The sequence below is a fragment of the Styela clava genome, chromosome 9, assembly GCF_964204865.1.
Source record: "Styela clava chromosome 9, kaStyClav1.hap1.2, whole genome shotgun sequence".
NCBI classification, from domain to species: Eukaryota; Metazoa; Chordata; class Ascidiacea; order Stolidobranchia; family Styelidae; genus Styela; species Styela clava.
In genome coordinates, this window is record NC_135258.1 from 17,484,050 (window position 1) to 17,501,792 (window position 17,743).

The 17,743-nt window shown below is 33.4% G+C and overlaps 2 protein-coding genes across 3 annotated transcripts; one reads left to right on the top strand and one right to left on the bottom strand.

The window, feature by feature from the left end:
* Positions 1–1,233: 1,233 nt before the first annotated feature.
* On the top strand, positions 1,234–7,081 carry LOC120339093 (acetylcholine receptor subunit alpha-type acr-16-like). The gene is made up of 12 exons (XM_039407160.2): positions 1,234–1,457; positions 1,908–2,044; positions 2,186–2,307; positions 2,763–2,875; positions 3,205–3,305; positions 4,225–4,331; positions 4,529–4,695; positions 5,146–5,232; positions 5,416–5,528; positions 6,094–6,277; positions 6,489–6,609; positions 6,908–7,081. Exons 1-12 carry the CDS (start codon positions 1,403–1,405, stop codon positions 7,023–7,025), a joined length of 1,425 nt encoding a protein of 474 aa, XP_039263094.2. The 5' UTR covers positions 1,234–1,402; the 3' UTR covers positions 7,026–7,081.
* Positions 7,082–7,136: 55 nt separating this feature from the next.
* Positions 7,137–15,512, bottom strand: LOC120339111 (uncharacterized). 2 transcript variants are annotated; one of them, XM_039407186.2, is made up of 7 exons: positions 15,421–15,511; positions 11,668–11,812; positions 11,198–11,441; positions 9,836–9,996; positions 9,284–9,358; positions 8,877–8,986; positions 7,137–8,415 (listed from the first exon to the last, which is right to left on the bottom strand). In XM_039407186.2, exons 3-7 carry the CDS (start codon positions 11,390–11,392, stop codon positions 8,126–8,128), a joined length of 831 nt encoding a protein of 276 aa, XP_039263120.2. In that variant the 5' UTR covers positions 11,393–11,441; positions 11,668–11,812; positions 15,421–15,511; the 3' UTR covers positions 7,137–8,125. The 2 variants fall into 2 exon arrangements, with proteins under 2 accessions (XP_039263120.2, XP_039263118.2); XM_039407184.2 differs by having other exon boundaries at positions 11,198–11,812; positions 15,421–15,512.
* Positions 15,513–17,743: the final 2,231 nt, after the last annotated feature.

A 17,743-nucleotide genomic window follows, 5' to 3' on the forward strand; every position in this document is an offset into this window, starting at 1 on the left:
ATATTTTTGGTTAAGTATGTAATTGGGTTTGTTGTACTATTGCATTCTTCTATTTATTCCACTAAAAGTTTGAAAAATTAAGTGTGATGGATCCAATAAATGCTACCATTAGTGTGACAAGTGTTGACATTCAGGTTTTGCCTATTTAGGAGGTCTTATTGACTCCAACTCTTTGTCTAGTAGACCATTTGAGACTAACATTCGTGATAAAGTCAAGCAAACAAATTTCAAGCCAAAATATTCATTCATTTTGTTTTTGTGAATATATAGACTCGAAAATTATATTTCATGAATTTACACAATTTCTATCAAAAAAATAGTTTAAAAAAATTTATTCCGTTTTTTTTTAAATTTTTGCAGGAGTTGTAGAACTATGTTGCATTTTTATTTAATTATATTATTACTTAATTGTTAACTTTTTTTGCATTCGCTAACAATTCCTGTCATTTATTTTACAGTAATAAATCATTCAAACATTATATATTTCACATTTCAGTAGTAAAACATATAATTAAAATCGAATATACGTTATGAAATTTCAAGAAAGGCAGTTTGTGCAGATTTAATTTCAGATAAAATGAGTTAAAAAGCTAATGAAATTTTAAACTTGAAGAAGTGCCTCTGGCGCGTGGTACACTATTTAATAATAATGTATGCATTTAAAACGTAAAAACTGTCAGATATTAGAATTTTCACTCAAATACTATATTTGGAATAATATTTGCATTTAAAGAAAACATTTTTTAAATTTGGTGAAGGCATACTAGGAATATTTGACGACTACCACCTTGCCACAAATTGGGGTAATTTTGCAATGTAAAAGCTTCAGCTACTAATTTGAAGGCGTTTAACTACTAACCAGCGGGAGAGTTTATATTTAAAAATCGTAGGACGAAATTTTGTAATCATCAAATAACAAGGTAAGATTATCGGCAATATTTAAAACGCCTAATTTAAAATTTGTTGACTACAAGTTAAAATATCAATAGACGTACATTTTTTTGTAATTGTGTGTAAATCATTATCAATCAAAAGTTAATTAAAAAAATAAAGATATTAAATATTTTTATCAGATTATGTTTTCGTTGTCATCATCTCTGTCTTGTATAACTAACCCATACGTGGCCATATTGAATAGATGCAGAGGAAATTCAGTCAATTCTGTCAACTTGCAACCCCTTAATTCACATTATATAACAACATCAATAATGCAGGTGCTCTTGACTTAAATACAAATACAATACTGCCGTTGTAATTGCTACCTGACGTGTCAGCAGCTTCACTTAGATACGAATCGTAATGCTGACAGCTTTTATTTGATGAAATTTTTACGACTAAACCTGTATGAGTTAGTTCTGCAGTGGACTTCAGCTTCCAGATATCCATTCTTTAGCATACAATTATGATCTCCAGTTATCTGTTCATAAGCTACTTATTAAATGGACTACTAATCAATGGTAAGTCATTAGCATTATATGGGATTATACTTTGCTACGTTGCTGCATTGTTTACTTCACCAGTATAAAACGAATTTTATTCCAATTAATCCAAAATTTTTAATTGCAAATGATGTTGTATATTTGAGCAACTCTGCTAATACGAAGCTAACAAGAACTTGTCAATCGTAAAACGTACTACCACAATTATTGTAAATTGATGTTAAATATTTCATGGTAATTATCTCAATCTTCTGGTATAGCGCATTATGATAGAATGGCAAAAGTAAGTATCAGATGGAACTTCAGAAGTAAATATGAAATTCTACGCAATATAAATATTGTATATATATACTTATGGAACTATAAGGACATGAATGCCATCAGTGCCGACCGACTGCTATTTTTATTTTATGAACAAAATGTCTTTATTCAGTTCATGCGAATGCAACTTCACTTCTTGTTTTATAGTTAGTGGAGATCCAATCGAGCACGAACTGTTAGAAGATTTGTTTTACAACTACACTCCGCTTGAAAGACCTGTTGCGAATCACAAAGATTCATTGCGAGTGAATTTAAAGCTTAGTATCCAGCAAATAATTGATATTGTGAGTTCACGTATATAGTGATTCTAGATCTAGAGAGTAACACACCTCCGAAAGTTCAAACAAGCAAACATCGATGTAATATCTTATATATAGGTGAAATGAAAAATCTAAAAGCATGATCACTAAATTACGTATGTACAGGATGAAAAGAATCAAATCATGAAGGCTAATGGATGGATGGATATGAAATGGAACAACTATAGAATGACATGGAATCCAGAATTATATGACAATTTGACGAAAATCAGAATACCATATGACAGGTAAGAAGAAATAGAGCATAGTTGTTTTACAAAAAAATAAACTATTGGAATATACCAATAGCAAAATACCACGAAATCACGAGGATCACATAGTATAGTAAAAAGCTATGACACTCATGATACATGAAGTCGCACTTTTCTGTTTTGAAACCAATTTGGAATATTCCATATACCAAAATTTTTCTTTTGCACTTAATAGGTATTAATTATACAGTTAGAGAATGAGTAAAAACGTTATTTACAGACTTTATATTACATAGTTTACTGATTTATATTCTCAGTAGCTTCTGGCACACACTCTGTGATCAATCTTCCATTGTCCTGAGCGAGTCAGCATTACCTTTCTTCGAGCAAATTTCCTTGTAACAAATACATTTTGGGCAAAATTGAAGTGTGAGGAAAATAATGGAATAAATGCTAGTAATGCTTCACAACTAACTGTACATTATTTTCAGAATTTGGGTACCGGATCTACTTCTGTACAACAGTGCAAGTGAAGAGTTTGATCCATTTATTCATACCCACATAACAGTTGACCATCAAGGAGGAAATCTGTATGTACCTCCAGGTAATATTTTATCAAAAAACATTCGAATAGGAAAGTTCAAATTCCCCTCTGAAATAGATGAGAAAGTATAGCCTTCTGATCACAGTCTAATTTTATTTCATTTGAACCACTAGCTACAATTATATTGCCAAAAGGGTTTCAACTTCTTCCAATGAAATGCACTTATGATGTGAAAGAAGTTTTGTTTTACAACACCAACCAATGCAAACATTCGACTTTAATCGATGTTTTCACGTTATCCGTGTGCTGTTGAAAATCTTCAAATTATATAGGTGATTTTTCAATTGCATATTAATTTCAAATCCAATCAAAAATCAACATAATTTCAGGTATATTCGAATCAACATGCAAAATTGATGTCAGCAATTTTCCGTTCGATCAACAAATTTGCAAGTTGAAATTTGGTATATGGACATATACCGGCGAAATGGTGAGAAAATCACGAAATTGATTGAAATGCTTTTTGTATGTGTTTGTATTTTATTTTAGTACGTGTTAGATATACTTTGAACGTATACAGTACGATAGGATTTTCTACTATAACCGAACAGGATGTGATAAATTGGCGAACAAAATCGATGTGATTAGTCCAAGAGTTGCTTATTACACAACTTACTCAAAACCATATTATGTATACTGAAAACCACACCATATGTTCAACCCATTCCGTAGAAAGGGCGTTGCAAAACCCATTATGTATTTGTCAAAATGAGTTCACCGCACTGCGCTTACAACGACGTTTCGCAGTTGTGACTAGATATAATAAGAGAAAATTCTATAGAAGGTCCTCATTTTATCGTATTTTCCCCCAAGATTATGCATAATTTAAAGAAATGCATTAACGAAATTACGGCCAAGAATGTCAATGCACATCATAACAATACCCAATATCGTATACAAAAAATACACGTGGCAAAATACGAGTGACGTATGTCATAGCTAACCATAAAAAAAAAAACGATGACTTCAATTGCACACGTGAGATTAACTACATTGTCAAGAAGGTCAATAGACTAAAAGGGTCGCACAGAGTCAGTAAATTTAAAGCCGAAATATGAAAGAATTGCACCGAACAATTTTTGCACAGGACAGACTAATTTGATACATCATTCAATTTTAATTTTTTAAACATATAAACATCCAGACGGTTGACATTGCAAATTGTATATTGACTATTTTGAATAATGAGTTCACAGTTTTCTCATTTAAGCTTTGATTCTGCTTGCATAATATCCGGTTTAGAAATGTTTGTCGTTAAATAGGTCCCAGTTTCTATATTTAGGAAGACAATTGTAGGCATATAGAATACATAAAAAACAATCAGAATACCAAATCTATTTCACTCTTAGGTCGATCTACAAGTAGAACCTAGTTCGGGAGGAACTGATATTACAGAATATATGGAAAATGGAGAGTGGATGTTACTGGACGTCAGTGCAACTCGACATGAAGTGCAGTTAGTATATTAACAGTAGTTATACACATACGAATATTTCAAGCTTGGAGAAAATAATAGACGTTTGGAGACATTTTATTTCAAGCAAATGTCCAGTATACTGTGCGCCATTACATCTTGTAGTCCAATCTCAACAAAAACAAAACAACTCAGTTGGCTTATATGTATTATTTTGATGATGAAAAAATAATTTTCAGATACAAATGTTGTCCAAATACCTTTATCGATATTACATTCTACATGACACTTGAGAGAAGAAGTATGTTCTACGTTGTGAATCTTGTCATTCCATGTATACTCAACTCACTTCTCACTCTCCTCACATTCATATTACCTGCTCAAGCTGGAGAAAAGATCACACTCTGTTGAGTATAATTTATCATATCATTTGACCTTTTAGTGATTTTAAGGGTTAAAATGTACTTTTTGATACTTGGTATTAACTCAAAGTTTCATGAAGGTCTGTTTTACTGATCTTATATGTTTGAACTCTTTCAAGTCCCGTTACTTACTGACGGAAATGACCTGCAACATCATAATTTTGTATGGTTTCATCATCTATTGTTGTTTCACTGGTCACCCGCGACGTTATCCATATGAAAATGTTCGAAACTGTAAGTGAGACCCACAGTTGTAACAGCCCCTTACTAAAAATTACTTTTACTTAATGCGTAATCTTAATTGAGGCAAATGCTTTAAAAGCGGCATGGGACATCTTTATTTTATAAACCATGACGTGATTTACTTTAAATTGGCACTACCAAATGTGTCTGTCTTATCAAACGACTGAGTTATTATTTTTTTTTTTTTTCAGCAATAACCGTACTACTTGCTCAGATTGTCTTTATGTTACTAGTCATGGAATCAATGCCGTCAACATCGGATGCCATTCCTCTGATAAGTATGATGTAAAAACATTCATTAAATAAGCTTAGTTAGTTCTGAAACTGCGTATTCTCTTATCCCATGAAGGTTATTAGTACCAGTTTTATAAAAAAAAAAGTATAAATTGAAAAATTAGGAATTTAAACACAGGAGTCTTGAGTGAATATCAGAAATAAATTTGACAACTTATTCGTTTCAGGCAAGTACTTCTCCTTCAGTCTATTTTATGTCTGTGCATCTGTTGGAGCAACAGTCTACGTACTGTCTTTTCATTATTGTGTACCTGAGCTGTTTGGACCTATGTCACCAAAGGTAATAAAAATGTTACCTTTCCAACAGTAGCCTATTTATCGTAACGTATTTGAGCAAAATCTTAGCCCCAGTTACTTTATTCTCACGTTTTGTATGAAAAATTGCTTTTCATTTGTACTCCCAACATTTCACTATATCTTCTTCTCACTAAGCTTAGTTCGGTTTGAACTTGAGAAACATTCCATGAGAAATTATTTGAATAACATGGAATCTGAAATGGCAACAACAATATATAGAGACATTTATAGTTTTATTCTAATCGAAAGTAGGGGATGTCATACTGGCATTTGACATGGAATATATATAAGCATAGGATATGAGGAAATGATTCCATTTATTTATCGATTTTTGTCAGGTTTACCTTAAGTGCCCTCGGCTAAAGTAATTCAATCTATTGCCAGATATCAAAAATAGTTTTTGAATTGATTTCATATGGTTATGATAGTTTTTAACCATCATTTGGTGTTGCCAGTTAGGGTTAATTCACCATCACATTTTGTTTTATTATATATATATATTCGAAATTAATATTCGTTTTTTCATGCTATTGCGTATTACTTTTTAGATGAGAAAAATATTTCTTCATCTTATGCCTAAGCTACTTCATTTCAAAAAGTATCCGAACGGAGAATATCTCTGTGTAAAGGATCCTACAAAACGATTAAAATGTCTGTGTAACTTCGATGTTACACAAGACCTGTTTGACGACGAAAAGTCAGCAACAGGATCTCAGTCTACGACATACAGAGGTTAGAAATTTATTTTAGTAAATACTGTGATACAACGCCGAATATACATATTTATATACTAACCCGTATAATATAAAACTCATTCTGTCCAGAGAAGAAACATGAGTACCTTCATTGTACGACAAAGAAATAGCCTACTTCTTCTGGCATTTCTTGCTCGGAGAAAAGTTATGAATTCGAAATATCTTAAAATAAAATTGTTTCTTTTAAGACATTAAAATGCTTCAGAGTCTTCATCGACATCTGAGATATGTTGCTCATAAATTATCTGGAGATGACAAATGGGAATATTCCAGACTTGAATGGCAATTTGCTGCTAGTGTATTGGACAGGTAGAATATAAGACTAAATATATATTTATGCAAAATATTTCATTGAAAATACGTAATCAGATCGTCATTTGTTAACTAAATTCCAACGTATACAATGGTCGTTGACGCTAACCGCGTCCAATACTCATTTTACACTCATGTTATATTTCCAAAATCGCTCATTTGAATAGACTTGTCAGAGCTGTACATTTTCATTAGAAGTAGGTTCTAATCAATTAAAAAGCGTTGGTTATCTCAAATTATTCTGCTTGGCAACATAAACTCGCAAAAATATTTATATATTTCTTCTTGATTTCAGACTGGCTTTGTGGTTTTTTACTATTCTGGTATTCGTCGCAACCTTGTCTACATTGTTCGCGATTCCTTCAATCAACAAAAGTTTTTATTTCCACGGTCATTCAAATTTGAACCCGTGAAGAGAGTATGTTTATACAAATATGGATATCTTGTTATTAAAACAAATCAGAATAGATATGTAAATATTTTATTCAAATAAATAAATAAACAGTGTAAGATATGCAGAGAGAATCTATTATAGTCATAGACGCTGTGGTCAAGCCGGAGAGAGGCAGTTATCGTCTGCAAATGCTCACTCGAAAAAATAAATAAAAATAAGTTAAGTCTTAGTTACACACTTTACATACAAACTTAACGTATATGTATGCCATGTAAAAATGTAAAACATAGCTAAAGCATAATCACATATCGCATTGTAAAAGAAAAGGTATTGCTCCAGAAGTAATGAATCACAACTGGTTCTCGTGTGTGACAAACTTGGCACAGCCATATATAAGGGTAAAAGAGTTAGTTTTAGTAATATATATTGATACATGATCACACGCTGATAATGGACTATATAAATAATTTGCAACAGATTTCGTATCGTCATTCCATTTAAGATAATTGATTGCGCTCCAATACACTACGCTGTCGTTATTGGAAAAAGTAAAATCAACTGGGGATATTAAAATTTAGTGACTATACGAACACAATGATAAATGATTGTTCAAAGTGTAGACTTTTAGAGTATTAGCATTGAGGGCATTGTCATTGATTCTCAGTTACGACGCATATTATTTTGCTCGCAAGACTCTAAATCCATGGCCTATGTCCCAGTGCGTCCCATAGAATTCATTAGGGTATCATTTAAGCCAATTTTTCAGATTGGAAGCTGAATGTAAAATGATCGATGTTTGGTGGAATAGGAAGTGAAAAACAATTGCGCGTACTTTTGTCTTTTTAAATGAAATCAATATGGGGTGATAAATGGAATCCGATCAATAAAGCGTTGGGAATCCAAATAATCGAAGCATAATTAAGCACTTTGTATGCTGAATAATGATATGTTCTCAATGAAGCAGTGATGTCATGCATATGTCAATAGTTCAATTTCACATCATATATTTCAGGGACCTCGAGCAATGCACTTTAGGGAAAAGTCATTTAGGCAGTCTTCCATTTTGCATTTAATATAGATACAATACTGTTAGAATGGCAGCCTATAATATCTCCCAAATCATGCTGTTATATTCACATCTTTTGCAAATGGTGTGTTGTGTTTTTCTGGGTCATGATCAAACAGTGATACATCGGGCAGAGTAATCTTCATCTTTTCTGATAAATTGTTCAAATAGTCTAAAACTTTTGAATTTACACGAACGCACTCTTTCCTATGAATGTCTTTTTTGCCCTCAAGTGATGATTGCTTTTTAACAACCATGGATTGAAGCATATGTCTCCTCTGGTAGGCATTGAGGGATTGATTACTCCTCATGCTTGTGGCACTGTGGATTCTGGGCTTTGCCTCTGCAAAATAGGTTACGAATAAGTAAGACGCAAATACCAAAAAATTGGTTTTCTTCTTAAAGTTTTATGAAATGTCTCAAAGCACACAGTTGAGTTTATATAAGTAACTTACAGCCGGTGTTGTATAGTTTCAATCTAAATATAAATTGGGATTTTACCTAAATCAAAAATACCGTTTCGATCCAAAATCTCATCGAATCTTCCAAAACACATATTTCAATTTTTATGCGTCACTTACAACCGGCCAATTCGAATACAAATTGATATCACGCAACTCACAGAAAGCAAGCCATTTCTTATTTTCACCGTTTAACATATTATTCAAATGGTGGCACTTTGGGCCTATTTGATCAACTGGAAATAGAGGAAGGTTAATATTTATGTTTAAAAGTACGGTGCCAATTTAAAGGCGATATTCTGATTGAATTTCTTCTAAATACTTATTTTTTGTGTAAATATACCCATGGCTCCACCGTAAAGACTAGCAGTTTCTTTCTTTTCCTCTTCTGTGACTGTTTCCGGAACTACTAAAGGTTGACCACGATCTTCCTTTGGAAGAAAACTTTGCCTCCTAATCAAAAATAAGCAACGTAACCGCACAGCAAAAATATGTTTCAAAATAATTTTTTCGTAAAATTGTAAATCAACTACGCATTTCTATGTAGACATAGGAATAGTTTTATTTTGGTTTACCTATTACTCACTTTTATCAAAATCGTTTAAAGTTTGCGTTTCGCCGATTTTGGCAATTTTACGCGAAAATGAAAGACATGTAAAATGAATTACTTTATATCAAAATAGAATCATTTGAATAAAAGTACATGTGACGATATAAAAATAATTTTGCTACAGAACGATATTTACGTACCTGCTAAATGGTCGTGGCTCAGGTAATTGTATTACTCCAGTCTCCGGACCTGCGGTGGCTGGGGGTTGAGGTGCACTGCAAATCACACGCATTAAGAATATAAAAATTGTTAATAAAACCTATTAGTTGTGACGAATGTGAGAAATACTTGAAAGTCTTTCCATATTCATAAACTAATTGTTATCAGAGAATATGTGATCAAGCGATATTAAAATAAACAAACCTTGACTGTACATATATATTAGCTGTACTACCTCTCCAGTTTGTTGGTTATACAATACGAAACTAGAACTAAACAATTTTTGGACCTCCTGAAGTATGCGCACCAAGATGGCGTACAACCTGAACCCAGGTTGGGTATCAGGTGAGGGTTCAGGTTGTGTGGCATCTTGGTGCACATACTTCAGGAGCACCCAGTTTTCAGTATTTCTTCGATTTTGTCTTATTGTCGTGCAAAAGTATTATCGAATATCTGACGACGTTTAAGATTTAGGTTCAATTCTAAACGAAGACAGAAATCTCACTGGATCAGAAAATTCAGATATATCTTACACTGAAGTGGACATCGGATCGCGTGAACCTCGTCGTGGTCCTTGTTCCGTCCAAGCAAATCTAACATGTGGAGGAGAAGCATCGGGTCCACCAGGTTCATTATCTTCTTCTATAGGTTGGCCGTACATGATGTCTGGTTGGCTGGTTCTTGCTCTGGTCGCCTGTAACATAATATCATGTTTAAGAGAATGCCAAGAGAATCAAAGGTGGAAGGCGGTCATCTGTGGAAATCTTTTTTATGAGCAGCCAAATGGTTTTATATCGCTATGTACTTGGATGTACTTAAAATGATAGATACAGAAAATAAACTATAGTTGTCTTATATATAATATTCGCCTTCTTCGTAATGTAAGTTACTTCTATATAGATGTAGAAATGTTATACAAGTCCGTGGGGAAATTTGGTGGTACTCCTATAATCGACTAATAGAATATTTTAATCAGGTACCGACATTCTAATTTTGAAATAATTATAGTTCAGCTCTTGTCAATTTACCGTGATTAAGCACTTGATAAAGTCATTCACACGTTGATTCATTCATTTTGATTCCCCACGACGACCCAGTGTCTGTTTTCACCCTATTTGCTTATACTTGAGAAACATTATAAGCTAAGTATAATAAAGTGTTTTTCCGTGACAGTTCGACAGTTTGTAAAAATACAAATGCCATTGTAGTTTATAATTCACGCTATCGACGCTACTCAACCATCCTTAAGAAAGTTTATCAGAAAAAAATATATACTTGACTTAGTTTGCTTAGTTAGATAGCATACTGCCATAGTATCAATATGTCGTCGATGTGTGTGGCACGAATTATGATGGTTTAACTGATATCGTCATCCTTGACCACAGTTAGTGAATTATTGAGCAAAATATACACCCCGTCAGAAGAGTATATCGTAAACCCACAAATTTTGCTGGTTTTTACAATTGAAATTGAATACTAATATACTAAATCGTCTTACTTATGTATATAATGTTTAGCAATAAATATAATTCACACTTCGAAATACAGAATTTTATGTAAGCAGTTCTGTTTTACCATGCTGCTGTATTACGGTCACGCTTTTATTTAAACATGTTATATTATCCACTTTGCACCCTTCAGGCACGTCGTAACATTGTCCAAGTGTTGATCAAATTTTGTAGCGTTATAATTAATATCAAAAATTCGTATATATAACGATCTTACAGAATGATTGATTACTAACGTTTGTCTTTTCACAAAACAAGGACACATACAAAATTAAGCGATACTACATAAGCCATTGCTTTGGATTTCTCAAATGAAAGTTGACGTAATGAGCTACGATGGAGCAACTAAAGAAATATCATGCAAATCTAGAAAAATAAAGCACTCACTGGTCTTGGCGATCCTCTTTCATTTGATGCAACAGACGCGGGTAAACTCATTCTCCTTGATGCCGTAGGCGAAAACATGAAATGTCTTTCGGTATTAGGAATACCATGCTGACTATAGCCAGTATTTTCCTGTACTCCTTTTAGCCATAGCTTTGTTTCTGTAATTTCTTGTTTAACTTGACGAATCGCTCTCATATGCTCACCTTCAATCAGTCTTATCGTTGCTCGAAGTCTTTTATTTTCCCTAAAATTGATACTAAAAGCTTTTTGCACTCTGAAGGAACTAAGAGTGGCGGGTCCACCAACTCCACCGCCTCTAGACATGGCCGAATATTGCACGGAGTTTTTGACAACTACTGCTCGCAGTATCGATAGAATTTCTTTTGTTTGCTCGTGGTTAGAGAGCGATTATGCCTGAATTCATAATATAAAAGTTTGTTTGCTTGCTTTCAAAACAAGAACATCAATACCTGATGAAGTTCGCTTCTCGTTGACTAACTACAGACAGGTCTGCTTCCTTTGTGTTACTTCATACCAAACAATACAGACGACAAACAAACGAATTTTTAATTTTTTCGAACAGTAGAGATCTGTCGTCGCCAACAGCACAATACACTGTAATAAAACATATCAAATTTATTTACATTTCGATGTATGCAACATACCTATAATATGAAAAAACCGATGAAGTGTTTGATATTAACTATCCAGTAGTTGCCAGGGTTGACTATTTCATAATGGCGACCTGCTGCTTCATCTATCGATTTTCGGAAAATAATTGCAAAATTTGACTCAAACAACTGTTATCAGTAACACGAATTTTGCAAAATTAAATCTGCATTTTGATAATAGTGTTGATCCCAATTCTCCATTGTGCAAATGATTTCTTTGAGTTCTAGATATCATGTTACGCATGGCCACAAAACAAAATGTTTGGACGCGATGTAATTCATAATCTGATATCTACAACAAAGGTTCTTTAATCGTAGGCGTGGTATTCATGCTCTACCATTCACACGGAACATGCCAATTTTGTTAAATACCTGTCGACAACGATTCGATTATTGTTGTTTTCAATTAAGTATAATAATAAAATACGTTTCGACTAAAATTTTTTTTTGATAAAATGGGAACTTTGAGTCAATCCCAGTTTGGTTTCCGGAACAATTACTCCACTGAGTTAGCTATAACTAGGCTTAAAGAAATAATAATAGAAAACAGTGCAAATAATAAGGTCACCTGTGCCATATTTTTAGACCTTGCGAAAGCTTTCGATACTGTAAATCATCGTATTCTACTGGAAAAACTATATCATTACGGCATTCGAGGTAAAGCATTTCGTCTGATCTCATCATACCTAAGTGGCCGTAAGCAATATGTTGAAAATGGGGAGAATATTTCTGGAATGGGCCTCATTAAATGCGGAGTGCCTCAAGGTTCGACAATAGGCCCATTGTTATTTCTGTGCTATATAAATGATTTGCCTGCTGCCTCTTCCTTCTTTTCAACCCTATTTGCGGATGACACTTCTCTGTTAAAATCTGCTTCATGCGCATCTGAACTTCAAACTTCTGTGAATTTCGATCTCCATAAGGTGGACAAGTGGTTGAAAACAAATAAATTATCTCTAAACTATTCCAAAACAAAATTTATGCTGTTTTGTAGCAAAAAAAGAGATATTACAACCTTTAGAGTAACCTTAGGCAATAACATAATTGACCGCACCAAAAGTATTAAATATCTTGGGGTTACAATAGATGACAAATTGAGCTGGAAGGCACATATTGCCGATTTGTCTAAGAAATTATCTCAAACTGTTGGAATATTTTACAGACTCAGGTATATTTTGAACCCTGAAACACTCAAATTGGTCTACTATAGTTTATTTCACTCGCGATTACAGTATGGTATACTTAGCTGGGGGTCGACAAATAAGTCTCTATTGCAGCCAATACAAGTTTTGCAAAATAAAATTTTAAGATGTATGGCATTTTCAGAAAAAACTCACATAACCAGTTTTCAGCTGTATCGACAGTTTAATATCTTACAGCTGTGTGAAATGCATACACTTGAAATAGCCAAGTTCATGCATCGGCATGAAAATGGCCTTGTTCCCATTGCTTTCCAACACTATTTCACTAGGCTACAAGATGTACATAAATACACCACTAGGTCCCAAAAAAATAGGTCATATTTTACCCCTCATGTAGCCACGGAGTTTGAAAAAAGATCACTGAAATATAGCGGTGTCCAGGTCTGGGGCATTGTACCACCTGACATCAAAAATTGTTCAGCATATACTTTCAATAAAAATATGAAAAAATTCTTGTTATCCAAGTACCCTGATCCGTATACTTCTGTTTAATATACTGTAATTGCCGTTTTATGCTGCTAAAAGTTATTGTGCAATAAATGATGAACTGCATATTAATTGCATATCTAGTTGGGCATACTTAATTGTGGAACACGCATTAATATTCCATTTCTATTTCAAGTATTTATGAATCTTTATGAATGTTGGTGATTGTCAGTGTGTTTCCCAAGCCTCCATCTCGTAAATTAATTTAATATCCTTTTCATATTGTTAAAAATCACTGTATAAGAAGTGATGAAATGAACATTTAATTGTGGATCATACATTGATACTCCATTTCTAATTCAAGTATTTATAAATCGTTATGAATGTTGGTAGCCACTATACAGTATTCAGTGATTGTCACTGTGTTTTTTCCATGCTTTCATTTCATAAATTAATTTACCTAATAACCTTTTTATATTGTTGAAATTCATTTTGTAACAAATGAACAGCATATATAATTGGGGGCCATAAATTAATATTCTAGTTCTATTTCAAGTACCCTTGGTGTGAATGTTGTTAGCCTCTTTGTAAATTAATTTATTAACCTATTTACATGTTAAACTAATTATATAATAAGTGATGAACTGCATTATCAATAGCATATTTAATTGTGAATCATACATTGATACTCCATTTCTAATTCATATTTTTATAAATCTTTATGAATGTTGGTAGCCACCATACAGTATTCAGTGATTGTCACTGTGTTTATCCATGCTTTCATTCCGTAAATTAATTTACCTAATAACCTTTTTATATTGTTAAGATTCATTTTGTAACAAATGAACTGCATATATAATTGTGGGCCATACATTAATATTCTAGTTCTCTTTCAAGTACGCTTGGTATGAATATTTGTAAATGTTGTTAGCCTCTTTGTAAATTAATTAATTTATTAACCTATTTACATGTTAAACTAATTATATAATAAGTGATGAACTGCATTATCAATAGCATATTTAATTGTGGATCATAAATTGATACTCCATTTCTAATTCATATTTGCAAAAATCTTTATGAATGTTGGTAGCCACCATACAGTATTCAGTGATTGTCACTGTGTTTTTCCATGCTTTCATTTCGTAAATTAATTTACCTAATAACCTTTTTATATTGTTAAACTCATTGTGTAACAAGTGAGCTGTATATTTAATTGTGGATAATACATAAATATTCGAATCCTTATTCAAGTATGTATAAAAACTTATGAATGCTGGTAGCAATTAAACAATATTCATCGATTGTTATTATTTTTCCCCTGCTTCTTCATGTGAACTAATTAAGGTGCCAAAAGAAGTCAAATGATACTTTTACGTCATGCACTCCATTACTGAATCTGTGATGATATTATTATTTTCTTGTCCCTATCTTTCAATTTTTGATCTCGGTCTGTGTCCAATAAAAAAAAAAGCTTTTTTTAAATCTTTGACTGTTTTAATTCTTTCATTGGACATGATCGGTTACATCGGTACATGACCTCTCAAAATCCTAAATTGCCCTTTGATAACTTTAATAATAATAACTTTAAATTGCCGACTCATTCACTCATTTCTTTATCTTATATATATTTTATTTAATCCCATTTGCATTTACCCATGGTACTACATTATGCCATGATAACCTTATATACAGCATTTACAAAAGGGTCGGGAGCCTAGATGACCTTAATCGGTCCTGCACACTGACCCGCACAAAACAATAATCAATCGCTGTTTATTACTGATGAAATATTTTCTTCATTATATTATTATCTATTATTGTTTATATTAGTGTTGATTTTGTTTTTGTGGCAATAAATCTCACTCTCTCTCTCTCATGAGAGTCAGTGAGTTCTCTTGTATATTCAAGTAATTGTACATCCTACATTTCAATGTCGATTTGCTGGATCCAAATGAGTTTACAAGTGCTGCGAAACGCAAATGAAAGTTAGGCTATTTTCCCGTTTAATTTGAAATTGAATCTTCCTGTCAACAAAAGGTTCATTGTAAACATTCTCACTGTCGGGGCGTTATATACGACAGTGAGAATTTTCACAATATTACAAGAACAGAATTGTGCGAACCCCCTGAATCCCACCATAAAATATACCCGATTTGACATACTGTGCGCGCGACAAATACATTTTATAATGTTTTCAACAAGGCTTCGATTGTTTCTATTGTAACCACATGTGTTGTACCTCATTGTAACAACATGTGTTACAATTAGTTTTAAAAGTCAACACGTACAAAAACGAAAAAAAAACGAGGTAACTTAATGTGATACTAAAACGAGTGGACCTGCAAGAAACAAAATAAAAGCGCAGAACTGCCAAAAAAGCGAAAGATTCAAAATAGGAAAATCAAAAAACGAAATGAAGATCACAAAGTAAAATGTTGAAAATCGATAAAACTCATATGAAACATATGAAATTGTCTCGAAAGTTTCCCCGAGAAACGCCTCTAGCTTTTTGATTAATTCGGACGTAATATACATTTGGGGATATTTTTATTATTTTCTATCATCAGGCACGGTGAAGTTAAATTGAAATCTACATTCCCGATCACACATGACAATGAAATTCCACCAAATGTAGATCATATAAAAATTTAAGTAAGTAAGTAATGTACTTAGTGAGTAACTAGTATTATACAGCATTTTTACATCAGTGGTAATATCAAACACGTCCTAGTTTTCATGCTGATACATAAATATTTTAACGTATATATACCTAGTTACTTACTCTTGGACTTGTTTACTTCACATACAAGTGCAAAAAGTAATGGGCTTCCAAAATTTAGGACCGATCAAGCATACATAAAATAAAGCAATGGAACCTTGTCTAAACACATATATTTCGTTGTGAAAATGATCATGTATGTGTAGCGAGTACATTGGGGTAGTTACTGTGTATTTCAATATTTTCACCACGTATTGTTAATAGAGCATGTTATTCGCCTGAAACAAGGTCGTTGCTCTAATTCATTTCCTTCATGATTTATTTTCCTCACTCAGTGTTGCTTGTCTTTAACGTTCTTTGTTAGTTAGAAATTTGGTTTCATCACATATACTTGCGTTAAGGTTTTAGGTGAATTTCATTATCTGTTATTTGGATCAAATCGATTGTGCAACTTTACAATATACGACCATTTGGCATTCAATACATTGTTGCTTTATTGACCTCTGAAGGAGTCAAGGTCGGAGTTACACTCTGTTAACGTGTGTCCAATAACACGGGGGCGTGGACACGCAGATGGGGTAATAGCCCCCTATATATGCAAGCATTCTATGAGAGTAAATGTTCATGAGTACATTATCAAGTACAGTACATGCACAATTATCCATAGGTGTAAGCGCATGTGTGTGAAAATGTACATTGTTGCAGATATGGGCTCACGTGAATAACAATTCCCATGTGTGCAAATTGGTAATAGCCCCCTATATATGCAAGCATTCTATGAGAGTAAATGTTCATGAGTACATTATCAAGTACAGTACATGCACAATTATCCATAGGTGTAAGCGCATGTGTGTGATAATGTACATTGTTGCAGATATGGGCTCACGTGAATAACAATTCCCATGTGTGCAAATTGCCTTTAATGTTGCGTAGCAATAGAGATAGAAGTACTTGCTGCAATTTCGCGAGCTGCAGTTTATTTATCTGCTGGCTCGTTCACAATGCTGTACATTCATAATGAACTCCGCAGTTAAAAGCCAGGCCAACGAAAATGCTACTATCTCAAAAAGTAAGTCCGCCTTAGGCCGACGGTAACGCGTTATTGAACAGTCGCTCGTTGGACGACAACTTAGCGATTTTGAGATCGGCATGACGACTAATTTGGTGGAAATTTTGATCCCTTTTCGACGTACCGGTACCGGTAACACTTGGTACCGGGTAACACTCGGAAGACGCTCGCGGTACACAGTTTGCGGAACGCTGGGCTACAGCAATGACATGAAACAGATTTGCATATCATGTCGTTTGTTACAGTAATCAAAAATTAGTCCCGGGAAACTGCTATAGTACCGGTACGGCGGTACCGGTACCTATTGCTATTGGCAGCACCTGGTTGTATATTTTGATGAAAATGATGTTTTTTGAACATTTAACTTAGTTTTTTCTGGGGTCAAGGGTTGGGGAACATCCATTAGTTGTATATTTTGATGAAAATGATGTTTTTTGAACATTTAACTTAGTTTTTTCC